Source organism: Cricetulus griseus, chromosome 6, assembly GCF_003668045.3.
Source record: "Cricetulus griseus strain 17A/GY chromosome 6, alternate assembly CriGri-PICRH-1.0, whole genome shotgun sequence".
In the NCBI taxonomy this organism is placed as follows: domain Eukaryota; kingdom Metazoa; phylum Chordata; class Mammalia; order Rodentia; family Cricetidae; genus Cricetulus; species Cricetulus griseus.
The window spans coordinates 89,799,922-89,815,099 of NC_048599.1; the positions used below are offsets into that span (position 1 = coordinate 89,799,922).

The 15,178-nt window shown below is 37.3% G+C and overlaps 1 protein-coding gene across 1 annotated transcript; it reads right to left on the minus strand.

Moving 5' to 3' along the window:
• Positions 1–9,388: 9,388 nt before the first annotated feature.
• On the minus strand, positions 9,389–13,470 carry LOC100758576 (olfactory receptor 2G3). The gene is made up of 2 exons (XM_027422620.2): positions 13,295–13,470; positions 9,389–12,057 (listed from the first exon to the last, which is right to left on the minus strand). The coding sequence occupies exon 2, from the start codon at positions 10,389–10,391 to the stop codon at positions 9,456–9,458; it is 936 nt and encodes a 311-aa protein (XP_027278421.1). The 5' UTR covers positions 10,392–12,057; positions 13,295–13,470; the 3' UTR covers positions 9,389–9,455.
• Positions 13,471–15,178: the final 1,708 nt, after the last annotated feature.

A 15,178-nucleotide genomic window follows, 5' to 3' on the forward strand; every position in this document is an offset into this window, starting at 1 on the left:
GAAGCCTTGCAGATGATAATTAGGCTAGCAACCAAACTGTGAGTATAACAAAACATCATTAGACATGATTACATTGACATTTTTTTCTCCAGTAGTGTTTGGTTCTATCCTAGGTCTCTGAGTCATCCAGCATGTGGGTCCTGACACACCAGGCAGTGTCAGTGGTGGGCTTATTCTTGTGGCATGGGTCTCAGGCTAGACAAGTCATTGTTTGGCCACTTCCTTAATCTCTGGGCCACCCTTACAGGAGCACATCCTATCGGCAAGAAAGACTATAGAATAAAGATGTTATGACTGGTTTGGTGTCCCAGTCACTCTACTTCATGTCTTGCCTGGTCAAAGGAGATGGCCAGTTGAGGTTATGTATCCACTATTGTTAGGAGTCTTACCTGGGGTCATCCTTGTAAACTCCTGGGGAATTCCCTTGATCCATGTTTCTGCCTGACCTATGCCTTGAACACCTTGGCATAGGAGACAACTTCCTGATCAGAAGACCAGTAGCACAGGCACTAAGGTCTACAACTAATAAATGGGACCTCATGAAAGCAAAAAGCTTCTGAAAGGCAAAGGATACTGTCAATAAGACAAAAACGGCAGCCTAAAAAGTAGAAAAAAAAAAAGGTTTTCACCAGCTCCACATCTGAAAGAAGGCTAGTATCCAAAATATATAAAGAACTCAAGAACCTCAAGACATCAACAAATCAAATAATACAATTTAAAAATGGGTTACAGATCTGAAAAGAGAATTCTCAATGGAGAAATCTCAAATGGCCAAGAAACACTGTCAAAAAAACAACATCTTTAGCCATTAGGGAAATACAAATCAAAATTACTCTGAGATTCCAATTTTACACCTTTCAGAATGTCTAAGATAAAAAAAAAAGTGACATCTTATGCTGAAAGGATGTGAAGCAAGGGGAACATTCCTTCATTCCTGGTGGGAGTACAAACTTATACAGCCACTTTGGAAATCAAATTGGCAGTTTCTTGGAGCATTGGGAGTAGATCGCTTCAAGACCCAGCTATACTTCTGGGTCCTTGACCCTACTCTTTGTGTTGATGTCCATGGTCCCTGATACCACTGAAGGGGATACAAATGCTTATCATCTAGGTCACAACCTGAGGCCATGTTATGTCTAAGGGCCTCCCTGTTACCAGGACCATACTGATATGAATGACCTGGGCTGCCACTCAGGGCCATGGTGAAGTCTAAGGCCAAGCTGCAACTGAAAGCAGTGTCTGGATCCATGGGCCTGCTTTAGCCAGGCATTGTGTTGATGTCTGTGGCCTGTGTTACCACAGGTCCATCAGAAAGCTGGTCCCAACCCTCACCATTCAAGTGGGAGAGAAGGCCCTGGTCCTTTGCCTAAGAGGGGAAAGTCATTTTGCTGTCCCAGACTGAGCAACTCAGCTACCACCCGGTCCCATGTTTAGGGCTTTGGAACCAACACAAGACCAAACCAGGCCCCCTGAGCTTGAGTGTCAGTTGGGGGGCTTAGGCAATCTATGGGGCCTCTTGTAGTGGAATCAGTATTTATCCATAGTGCACGAATGGAATTTGGGATCCCTTTCCCTCTGGAGGGATACTCTCTCAGCCTAGAAACAGAAGGGAGGGCCTAGATCCTGCCACAAAAGATGAGACAGTTTTTGCTGATTCCCGAAGTAGGATGGGGAGATGGTGGGGGGGCACGGGAGGATGGAAGGGAAGGGAACTGGAATTGGTATGTAAAATATGATTGTTTATACTTTAAATAAAAATTAATTTAAAAAATAATTTGGCAATGACCCTTCTGTTTCTATTATGTGGAACAAATTGGGTAGCATTGATATTAGCTCTTCTTTGAATTTCTGGTAGAATTCTGCACTGAAACCATATTGCCCTAGGATTTTGGGGGGTTGGGAGATTTTCATGACTGTTTCTATTTCATTAGGGTTTATAGGTGTATTTAAATTGCTTATCTCTTCTTAGTTTAATTTTGGTATGTGATACCTTTTCAGAAAATTTTCCAGTTCCCTTAAATTTTCCAATTTTGTGGAGTACAGGTTTTCAAAGTATGACTTGATATTTCTCTGGATTTTCTCAGGGTCCATTGTTCTGTCACCCTTTTCATTTCTACTTTTGTTAATTTTGATATTCTCTCTGCCTTTTGGTAAGTTTGAATAAAAGTTTGTCTATCTTGTTGATTTTCCTGAAGAACTAACTCTTTGTTTCATTGATTGTTCTTATTGTTTTCTTTGTTTCTACATTGTTGATTCCAGCCCCCAATTTGATTGTTTGCTGGTGTCTGTGCCCCTGGGGTGAGTATACTTCTTTTTGTTTTAGAGCATTTTGATGAGCTATTAAGTCTTTAGTATGATTATTCTCCAGTTTCTTCAAGTAGGCACTCAGTGCTATGAAATTTTCTCTTAGCATTGATTTCAAAGTGTCCCATAAGTTTGGGTGTGCTTTGCATTCAATTTTATTGAATTCTATGAAGTCCTTAATTTCTTTCTTTCTTTATTTCTTGACCCAGGGGTGATGCAAATGAGCATTGTTCAATTTCCATGTGATTGTAGGCTTTCTGCAATTTGTGTGTTGTTGAATTCTAACATTAAAACATGGTGATCTTATAAGATGCAGGGGGTTATTCCAATTTTTTTGTATCTGTTGAGGCTTAATTTGTTGCCGAGTATGTGGTCAATTTTAGAAAGAGTTCCATGTGGTGCTGAGAAGAAGGTATATTCTTTTGTGTTTGAATGGAATGTGCTATAGATGTCTGTTAAAATCAAATGACCAATAACTCCTGTTAGTTCCATTATTTATCTGTTAAGTTTCTGTCTGGTATTCCTGTCCAGTGGAGAGTGGTGTATTGAAGTCTCCCACAATAAGTGTGTAGAGGTTTATATGTGATTTAAGTTTTAATAATATTTCTTTTACAAATGTGGGTGCCTTTCTATTAGGGATATAGACATTCAGAATTGAGACTTCATCTTGATAATTTTTTCTGTGATGAATATGAAATTAACCTTCTTCATCTCAATTTTAATTAATTTTAGTTTGAATTTTATTTTTTTCAACTTTTTTTATTTGAATTAGAAACAGGATTGATTTACATGACAATCCGAGTTCCTTCCTCACACCCTTCCTCCCCTAACACCACCCCCCAACTAAAACCGTATCTATCACATATCCTTTCTGCTCCCCCTGTATGTTAAGGCCTTCCATAGGGTGTCATCAGTGTCTATTGTATCTTTTGGGATAGGGCTTTGGCCCACCTGTAGGGGAAGCTGTAGCCACGCCTTCTTAGGGGCTGGCTACAGGTGTGCCTGACCAGGCTTGTGAGGGCGTGGTCAGAGTGACATAGTGGGACTGCGTTTTTGGTTTCGGTTTCTCTTTGCTGCTTGCTGTACAGACCTCTACCATGCCAGCTGGCTAGGTTGCTCTGTAAGTAAGGCTTTTCCCTATTAAATACCCTTATATTTCTACCTGACTCCATATTGGTAATTTCCCACAATACCCACCCCCCGTGTCTTGGCTCAGGGAGTATTCCTCTATATGGAATGGATTCCCAAAGTCCACACCTATGCTAGAAATAAGTACTGAACTTCTGCAGGAGGTCCTGTAGATTTCTGAGGTTTCCTCACAGAAACCCATGTTCCTGGGGTCTGGATCAGTCCCATGCTGGTATTCCAGCTATCAGTCTGGGGAGCAAGAGTTCCCAGATGTTCAGGTCAGCTGTTTCTGCGGGTTTTACCAGCCTGGCTTGGATCCCTGTGCTCTTCACTTGTCCTTCTCTTAATCTGGGTTTCAATTCAGTTCAGTGATTAGTTGTGGTTGTCTGCTTCTATTTTTACCAGCTGCTGGATGAAGGCTATAGGATGGTATACAAGTTAGTCAACAGTCTCATTATCAGGGTAGGGCATTTAAGGTAGCCTCTCCTCTGTTGCTTAGATTGTTAGCTGGTGTCATCTTTGTAGATCTCCGGACATTTCCTTAGTACCTGATTTCTCTGTAAACCAAATATGTCTCCCTCCATTATGATATCTCCATTCTTATTATCATCTATTCATCCCCTGACTCCACCTTTCTGCTCCCTCATGTCCTCTGCATCCCTCCTCTTCTCCCCTTCTCATTCTCCTAGCTCCCTCCCCACTCTTCCCATGCTCCCACTTTGCTTAGCATATCTTGACCCTTTCCCCTTCTCCAGGGGACCATGCATGTCTCTCTAAGGGTCCTCCTTGTTTATTAGCTTCTTTGGCAGTGTGGATTGTAGGGTGGTAATCCTTACTTTATGTCTAAAATCCCCATATGAGTGAGTACATCCCATGTTTGTTGTTTTGCGATTGAGTTACCTCGCTCAGAATGGTTTCTTCTAGTTCCATCCATTTTCCTGAAAATTTCAAGATTCCATTGTTTTTTTCCACTGAGTAGTACTCCATTGTGTAAATGTACCACATTTTCTCTATCCATTCTTCTGTTGAGGGGCATCTAGGCTGCTTCCAGTTTCTGGCTATTACAAATAGCTGCTATGAACATCATTGAACAGATGTCCTTGTTGTATGAATGTGCTTCTTTTGGGTATATGCCTAAGAGTGGAATTGCTGGATCTGGTGGTAGACTGATTCCATTTTCTTGAGGAGTCGCCATACTGATTTCCAAAGTGGCTGTACAAGTTGGCACTCCCACCAACATTGGAGAAGTGTTCCCTTTTCTCCATATCCTCTCCAGCATGAACTGTCATTGGTATTTTTGATTTGGGCCATTCTGACAGGAGTAAGATGGTATCTCAGAGTTGTTTTGATTTGCATTTCCCTGATGGCTAAGGATGTTGAACATTTTCTTATGTGTCTTTCAGCCATTTTAGATTCCTCTATTGAGAATTGTCTATTTAGTTCTGTACCCCACTTTTTAATTGGATTGTTTGCTGTTTTGGAGACTATCTTCTTGAGTTCTTTGTATATTTTGGAGATAAGCCCTCTAGCTATGCCAGCTTGCTTCTTAGGTCCATTTGATCACAAAACCTTTTCCCAAACCTTTACTCTGAGGTAATGTCTATCTTTGAAGTTGAAGTGTGCTTCTATATGCAGCAGAAAGATTCATTCTGTCTTCATATCCATTCTGTTAGTCTGTGTCTTTTTATAGGTAAATTGAGACCATTGGTATTAAGAGATATTTATGACCATTGATTCTTGATTCCTATTATTTTGGGATTTGTTGGTAGTGGTGGTATTGTGTGTTTGAAATTCCCAAAGAGTTAATAATAAATAAAATGTCACTTCCTAAAATGCACTGTAACCCTGATACAACTAAGCTTGAAAGAAAAATAGTTCATGATAACATACTATATTTTGTTAATGCTAGACTTTGTTAAAATATCCATTCTTACAAACACAGCATAACATTATCTCAATCTCTTACATGGAATTATGGGTGGTAGAATAAGGTTTAATGCTTGTTGTAAATTCAGGAGAGAAGACTAGGGAAGAAGAGAATAAATGGATAAAAGAGGGGGGATATAAAAATGCTACAATGAAACTCATTCTTTTGTACAATCAGTACTAGAAAACAAAAATAGATACCTAAAATATAAAATAAATGAATAAAATGTAAATATTTTAAATACATGACATCTTTGAATGAGTCTCTGTGTTGCAACAGTCACAAATGGGAAATTACACATTTGGAAACTGGATGTAGTGATTGCTCAAGCATACATCATTTTTGTCAGCTTTAAAATGACTTCTGCTTTCTTCAATGCCCAAAATATTATGAGTAGATTTATTCAGGTAAAATTTCTAAAATATTGTATTCTTCTTTCATGTCAGAAGAATAAAACCTAAGAGGGACAAAACATTTGCTTGGCAAAATGTATATGAGACCCAGTTTAGATTATTAGGTGTCTGGATTATTTTGTTTTCTTGCTTGTCCTTCATCACAAACAGTAGTGCATGTAGAAACCTAATACAATGGGCCTGTGGTGGTGCATGCCTTTAATCCCAGGTTTTAGGAGGCAGAGGCAGGTGAATCTCTGTGATTTCGAGACCAGCCTGGTCTACAAGAGCTACACAGGGAAGTCCTGTCATGAAAAAAATAACAAAACAAAAACAAAAACAAAAAAACAAAACAAACCCTAATACCTAATACAGATGAAGAGGTTACCAATAGATTGAGAGAGGCTGGAATTCATTGGCTGTCCTGCCTTACATTCCTCTCTCTGCACAGTCATATTCCTTCCTATCTCCACTCCTTTGTGCAGCAATTAAAGGCATGTGTCTCCCAAGTACTGGGATCAAAGTTGTAAGTCCCCACCACTTGACTCTGATTCTATTTTAGACTGGATGGTTTTCCTATAGCCCAGGGTGGCCTTGAAGTAACAGAGATCTGTCTGCCTCTTTCTCCCAAGTGCTGAGATTAAAGGTGTGAGCCACCACTGCCTGGCCTGTATAGCTAACTAGTGTGGCTAGCTCTGTACTCCAGTATTCAGGCAAGCTTTATTCGTTAGATCACACACAAAAAAAAATCACCACTGTCAGAAACTCTTTTACAAGTTTATCTCTACATCAGCAGCAAGCTAAAGGTTAGTATTAAACTTAGTATTAGTTATAATACTAAGCTATATTTGATACTAAGCTATATTTGACTATTCTGTTAGTTTAAATAATAATTCCCTCTAGAAATGCCACTGACTCAAATCCTCCAAAATACAGAAAGCTCTATACTTTCACCAATATGCAAATTTGGGGGTGTGTGAATGTGTGTGTCCTTCACATATCATAGAAAAATTCAAAACTTTATGTTTTGTCACATCAACCTTCAGAATACGTTAGAATATGTTAGTCACTGCTCACTCTTGCCAAATTGTTCATGGGTTGGCAGTTCCCTGTTCCTGGCCATATCTCTCTCTCTCTCTCTCTCTCTCTCTCTCTCTCTCTCTCTCTCTCTCTCTCTCTCTCTCACTCTCTCTATCTCTCTCTCTCTGCTGAGACAGCTATTATATTCCACCAGCAGCCAGGCATTCTTCCTTCTGGTACTTATGTGAAGCTCAGAGGAGGATACCCTGCCTATTGTTGTGTGTCATTATCTCTGATGAACACTTTCTCAAAATTTTATACATTCCAATGTGATAGTTGTAACACAAAAAATAAAAACCCAGAGAATAATATTGGGGTTCAAGCTTCAGTCTGAAGATCAGAAAAGCAAAGCACCCAAGCCGCTAGCTCTTACCTCTGCCTCAGGCAGAAAGGGCTGATCCTGTCTCAAAAAGACCTCACCAAGCCTCAGATTGCTGCTTCTCCTCAGTGTGGCTAGAGAATCAATCTCCACATGAGATCCTTTGCTTTTTATACCTTCCTAGTGCTGGGATTTAAGATGTGTGATCCCAAGTGCTGAGATCATCTTGTGTGAGCCATTTCTGTTTAGGACTGAATCATTTTGTGTAGCTTAGTTTGGCCTTGAACTAACATAGACCTGTATACCTCTACCTCACAAGTGGTGGGATTGAAGGTGTATAACAGCACCACCTGGCTTCTATAGCTAACTAGTGTGGCTGGCTTTGCTTTTTGTAACCTTAGCCAAGCTTTAATAAATCATAAATATCACCACAAATAGTTGTCACTACATATATAATTACATAATAATACATAAATTACATAATAATATATGTAAGTATTATAAATGATTATAAAATATTTTATTTTGACTAACATTGTAATACATAGTCATTCAACAATAGGTTACAAAGGAATGAAATTATTAATTAGTCTAATATAGGTATATGTATTTACATTTGTATTGAAAATAGACTTTTCATACAATATATCCTGATTGGTGTTCACTTCCCCCAATGCTTCCCAGTTCTTTCTACCTGCCTTGCCATCCAGATCCAAATTATCTCTGCCTCTCATTAGAAAACAAACAGACATCTAGGAATAATAATGAAATAAAAATAGAAGAAAAACAAGGCAGAATAGGACAAAACATACAGAAGTAAAAAAGCCAAAGTAAAAGCAGAAGAAACACATATAGAAACAGACATACATTTCCACACACAGTAATCCCATAAAAACACAAAACTAGAAGCCATAGTATATAATCAAAGGACCTATAAGCTAAAATCCTTGACAGAACATGATGAGACATTGGTCATTTACTGCTAGTCGTGGGTACTCCCTTAAGAGTAGTTTGTTTCCCTTGCATTGCTCCCTTGAAGAAAACTATTTCTCATTTGCAAGTGGTTATCAATTAGAACTAAATTTATGGTTAGAAGGATCCAAACTAGTGCAGACCTGTGCAGGCTGTGTGCATTATGCCTCAGTCCTTTGGAGTTCATATGTTCATGGGGTCATGCTGTGTTCAGAAGGCCTCATTTTCTTGGTATCCTCCATTCTATCTGGCTCTGAATTTCTTACTGCCTTCTCTTCTGTAGGGTTCCCTACACCCTAGTGAGAGGGAGTGAGACATTCCATTAAGCAAGGCCAATGTAATGAGATCAACATGAAGTCTGAACTAAAATGTATAATATGGAGTCCTTTCTTCAGGGAGACTTTTAGACTGTCAAAATGTGGAAAGTTACATCACAAAAGACTTAACTTGCATTCTACATGCAATTTTCATTTCTCTTATCAAAATTATTTACACTCTCTAGGCACAGGTAAGAAGTTTCATGCCAAGAAATTAGCTCAGAATGATATGGGGGAGGAGCATTGAGTCCTCTGAAGTAAAAAACCACCTGGGGAAGGCCAAGTTTAAGGGAAGTTGGCCATTAGGAATTTGTAAGTTAGCTGAGATTGTTATGAAACACAAACTGCTCTAGAATGTCTTCTCTACATACCTGTCATAGTAGTCAGGGCTCTTTAGAGGAATAGAAGTGATAAATTAATCTCTCTGTATATTGAATTTGTTAGCACACCATGATTTACATGATGTGCTCTAGCTAATCCAACAATGGCTGCCTATGAATGCAAAATCCAAAAATCCAGTAGTTGCTCAGTCCACAATGCTGGATGTCGCAGCTGTCTTCTGTATATGCTGCAATCTGAAAGTAGTAGGCTCTAATGCCAGTGAAGGAATGGATATGCTAACAAGAGAAAAGCAAGCAAAAGGAGGAGTAATGCTTCCTTCTTCCATGTCCTTATATAGACATCCAATGGAAGGATTTGTCTAGATTATATCTGGATTAAAGATCTGAATTAAAGGTGTGATTTCCTACCTCAAATAAAGGAGTTTCATCTTGCTGACAATTTCAATTAATTCATTTTCCAATCTGATCCAGGAGATACACACTTTACCAGTGAGTAAAAAATACATTCAATCAATAAAGGCAATTATTTCAATATATAGGCCTGACTGTGTACTTGAAAGATATTTTATGTCATAAAATATCTTTGTATCTATGTATTTTTCATTCTCCCTATCTCCAGATTAGCTGGTACTTATCTCAAACTTAACATTTGAGCTTTTGGTACCTTCATAGATTTTACAAATTTTGTTTTGTGATAGCTCTCCTCAGAGACCCTTTTACATCCTGGTTCCTTAGGCTGTATATTAATGGGTTGAGCATAGGTGTCACTACAGTGTAGAATACAGCAATTACCTTGCCACCAGCCCTGGAAGACTTCGACTGTGGTCTCATGTACATAAAGATAGCAGTTCCGTAGAATAAGGTCACAACTGTCAGATGGGAGGCACAGGTAGACAGAGCCTTATGCCTCCCAGAGGCTGACCGCATCCTGAGAACAGACAGAAGGATGCGGGCATAGGAAACAATAATAAGAAGGAAAGGAATAAACACGATGATAATACTGAATACAAAAACTACCAGCTCAGTGAGTGAAGTGTCAGTGCAAGCCAGCCTCAGAACTGAAGGAACTTCACAGAAAAAGTGATTCAGGACATTTGGTCCACAGTAGGGCAAACTCAAGGTGAGAACATTGATAACCATGGAACTCAGGAAACTACTGGACCAAGAAATGGCTGCCAGTTGGACACAGGTGTTTTGATCCATAAGAACAGTATAATGAAGAGGGTGGCAAATGGCTACATATCTGTCATAAGCCATGACACCAAGAAGAACACATTCAATCATTCCAAAAGAGAGTGAGAAGTACATCTGGGTAGCACATCTGGCAAATGGGATGGTCTTCTTACTCCCCACCATGTTGGAGAGCATCTGTGGGACATTGGTGGATGTGTAGCAGATGTCCAGAAAGGACAAGTTAGTGAGGAAGAAGTACATGGGGGTATGCAGGCGAGGCTCTATCTGGATAATAGTGATGATGATGGCATTTCCCACCACTGACAATATGTAGAAAAACAAGAATACAGAAAAGAGAACTAGCTGTATCTTGGGATCTGATGAAAGCCCCAGAAACACAAACTCGGTCACTGTTAAGTTTACTTTTCTATGATCCATCTTTTCAGGCCACCTTCTTTTTACAGAATCAGGTATTTCCCTGAAAACCAAGTTCCCATTTGAGCAGTATTTTAGATCAGAGATTTAAGAAAATAGCTAAATATCTTAGTGATGGATGGGACCTTAGGTTTATGAACTTTAGTGCAATTGGAAGGTGCCTTCATCTTCTGGAGATGTTTTTCAGGTGAGATTGCAATGCTAAATGCATGTCTCAATGTAATTAATCAGAATTATTGCCATTTCTAAAAGAGAATTTTATTTTGCCAGCCCATAATCGCCCAATGTTCTATTCATTCTTCAAATCCTTTGTCATGAGATCTGATTCTAGTTTTGTTATGCAGCTAACAGACAAGCAGGATGGAATAGCATTCACAGAGATAGTAATGAATGCCACTTCTCTTTTCATGACCTACTAAAAAGTGAGAATAACCAAGGTGGCAGCTTATACCACCTCAGGGTTTTCCTGATATGTCTCACATTGCATAGCCACCCAATAACAGACAAGAACAAAGACTGAAAACCAGATAAAGTAGGCATAAAGCACACCAGTCACTCGTTCTGCTCCTTTCCCCACTTTCGTGCTATATGTTAGGGAATGTTCTTATTATGCTTAAATGATAATAGTAATAAATAATAATAATTTATGAGAAATTCAAGTATTAAATAAAATGTATGAATAATTTTATGTAGCAATAAGAAACAATACAAAAATATATGTAATTCTAGTAATGCTAACAAAATGTGATGATGCTACCTTTACATGGAATTCACATCAATGATTATAATCATGGAAATAAATAACTTTACTGAAAAGGATCAAACATGTCATTTAATAGGAACAACCTAGAAATACAAGAAATAGCAAAAACTCTTGAGCACAGACACATTGCTGAGGAGTATCTGCCAATCATTCATTCATCTATTTCTCCATTTTGTTTCCATTTTCTCATCTTTTTATTTCTTTCTTATTATTTTAATACTTACTTTGTATCAGAAGATGTCTGTACACTAATAGATATAATAAATATTCTTGATTCTCTAAATCAATGTGTTGTTCATGGAAAGATGTAAAGAATGAAGTTTTCTGGTGTCTGAGGAAGTGGAACATATGCTCAAGAAGCTTCCTCACAAAAATATATTTACAGGTCATGAAATGATCACAGCTTGCAAAATATCCTTTTGCATGCAGTGTTCTTTAGAGATATTTCAAACACTTGTATTTAAGTCAAGGTTTGCAGATAAAATAGTGATTTGAAGTGATGTTACGATATCTAGACTGTGAAGTCCAGAAACTAAGTTAAGGATGGTCTTAGAAAATGCTACACTGCAGGTTTCTTTTCATCTTAAGCAACAAGTAAAAGGATAGCAGGGGAGTCTTCCAAGTTCTTTTGTACAATCTCCTAAAAGCACTTAAACCTTATATTATGGACAAGAAATGTTAGTGTAGTAGTTAGAAGTAACTATAAGAGCAACAGATGGTGTCCATGGCATCTTCAATAGATCAGATTTCTCTCTGTATAACAGCATGATGATACACAACCAGGAGAGTGGATGTCTAGGGGTGCAGATCTCTAGAGGGTTCACTTTATGGAACCTTCTCAATGTGCGTGGCTCCTTCACTCACTGGCTGAAAGGCCTTGCTCATTCCTATCCCCAGTCTGCTCATCTGTAGGACAAGACAAAAAATCAACAATTTCAAAGATTTCAGGAATGACAGATAAGATAAATGAGATAATGAATGCAAACATAAACCAAAGTAGGCATTGATCATAAGTGTTCAATACATGAAAACTATAAAATCATTATGTCACATGGTTCACATTAAAGAACTCTTATACATACAGAAAAAAATTATTGGCAACCCTAAAATTATAAATGAAACCTAAGCCTTTAATACATGAAACACTTTTATATGACTTGTATTTATGATTTTATTATTTATTAAAATCTGAGGGTTTTTGATAATTATAGGATATTTGTTGGAACGCATACAATACACATGTATAGGCATAAGCACACCAATGTCAACATATATTAATAAAATCATATCAAGTTTATAGTTTCTGATCTGTAAATGTAAAGGGCATCAATATTTTAGTAAACTTCTGAACACTCTACATTTCAAAATGCCAAATAATAGGATAGTCCTTTAATTCCTTCTTTTGCACATTTGCCCCAAAGAGCATCTTTAGTCACTTAACGTCTTCAGCTGCTACAAATATCTATAAACCACGCAACTGTAAATCTATTATTGATGAAAACCAACTCTCTTCCTATCTGAACACACAGTTGTGTCTCTTTCAAAAAGGAAAAGGAGGAAGTGTTTTTAGAAATCAGTATAAATCCAAAGTATGGAGCAAACTCATAAAAATAAGTATGAAGTTTTAGGAGAGTTTGTATAACTCCTTGTGGAGTCCATATAGGCATTGCTATAAATACCTAGTTTACTATATGACCTCCATCCACAGGTTAATGTTCACCATTGCCAAAGGTCTTCTTTCAACATGCCTGCTTTGAAAACTGTTTAAACACTAGGCATGACTTTCTTCTTGCAATAAACAAGTCTTTTCGGTCAAACCATTCCATGTCTGCTTTATGGATGATCTTGCACACGCACGTGTGTGTGTGTGTGTGTGTGTGTGTGTGTGTGTGTGTGTGTGTGCGCGCGCGCGTGCGCGCCCATCAGTGATTAGCTGGATTAGCTGTGGATTTCTGAGGGCCCATTTATGTTTGCTTATCTTTCTCCAGTTTATGACTTATAAGAAACACTACTAAATGCTGCTAAACTCCAATAAATCCTTGCTTTTCCTATATTTGTCGTGATCTTAGGTGAAGAGTAAGCCTGTTTACATGATATCCAAGATTTAGTAAAAATATCTACTCAAGAAAAATAATTTACTTACCAGGAACAATGTTGCTCAAGGCTCAATAACTTCTAGTGGAGGTGGCATCATGTTTAGAAGTCAGAATGTATGGCTAAATTTGACTTTTTCCTAAGGATAGTCCATTTGACATTGTATACACAAAAGCATTCAGCATCTATGCACTACAAAGATAAGAACATATAACTAAAAGTCTTGGTACCTTTATAATAAGCTAGAAAAGTTGTGTTTTTCATCATTGTTAGATTTGTTGGACATCAAGGTTACTTTTGATTTTTTGTAACTATTTCTTTCCAAAAATAATTTTTTGAAACAATATATTGTAGGGATTTAAAAAACAAATTCTAGAAAAAAGTAATACATGAAACATGATCCCAATACTTTGTACCACATCATTTGGGCAGGCTGAGTTTATTCTTGTTCTATGATAAGTGAGATCTATGTCAGCATTAATCTATGAGATGATGTAGATATTATTTCTGAATATGTCCAGTTTAGGAGAGCAGTTAATGTATAACTTTATAAATCACAGCAAATAATATGTTATAGACTCCAGGTTGACTCATTTTGCTACAAATATTGTTGTTCTTTTATGATTATGTGTTTAAAGACAGAATCTCATGTGAATCAGTCTATCCTTAAGCATAATACATAACTGAGGTGGGCCTTGAGCCCCCGATCTTTGTATGTCTAGCTCTCAATTTCTGTGGTTATAGGCACACGCTACTGCGTGAAGATTACAAAAATATGAATTCAATATAATCATATTATTAATTTTAACATATTACTGTAAAGGCATTTAAAGCCTACTTTAGCTCATATGAGCCTTGTTGCCAAAATGTATGCTTTCTTTTCTAGAGTCATCAGTTCCTCAAAACTAATTTTTTTTTAGTTTTTTTAAAAGCAAAATAGAAGACATAAAGTAGTTTAAAGACTAAGAAATAATAGATATTACTTCACAAAAAATTCATGAATGTAAAGAAAAATAATCAACCTATTTTAAAACCAACTTTCTAATGAATGTATCACTGACATGAAAATTATGCTGGAAAAATAATTACCATTTGAACAAATAAGGAAGGATACCATTAGTAATGCTTAAAAGTTAGCTATGGATGTTAGATTGCCACTTGCCAGGAAATGATTTCATGACAATCTTGAGTGAATATCAAAGAGTGGGAAGAAAAAAAGGGAAATGTGGACATGAGGATCTCTGAAGAAGGAAGAGCTTAAATCAACAAAAATGTCTATGAAATACCATGAACACTTAAACAACTTTTGATGTTGAATGAAAGAAAGTGTATAACTTTCCCCATGACAGACATTTTATTTACTGAAAAGAAAGAAAATCTGACATTATTGCTGCCTACTATGATCTTTTTTACACTTGTAAATCATAAATTTCATCATGATACCTCACTTTATTTTTGGTTGTGAGCCTAGCCTTTAACGGCTGAGCTATCCCTCCAGCCCGATACCTCACTTTAAATGCAATAATATTGAAGATCAGAGAGTCTGTGTAATTTCCTTAGAGGATTATCTAAACATACTTGATAATATATATCTAATTCCTAAAAATTACACTAATTACTGATTATTATTAATTTTTATCTCAAAATCTACTGCAATTAAAACTACAGATAAAATGTGCCCTAAATCATAAGAAATGCATGGAAATACTCTATGTTGTACCTGTCCTCTCCACCTATAAATGCAAACAAAAGCCTTCAAGTGACAAAGTTGATGAAATTCATGTAGAAGTATGTATAATTTCACAGAAGTTAATATGTAGCAATACTACTACTAGAATGTAGCTTAGTCTTTTATATAATGAAAGAAAAATTAGTGTGCACACAATGAAACTTCTAAATGATCTGAGTGCTTTATCATGTTAGACATCTGACT

Bases quoted from the DNA above. Each gene is read 5' to 3' on its own strand.
- LOC100758576 (XM_027422620.2), bottom strand. From the start codon at position 10,391: ATGGATCATAGAAAAGTAAACTTAACAGTGACCGAGTTTGTGTTTCTG.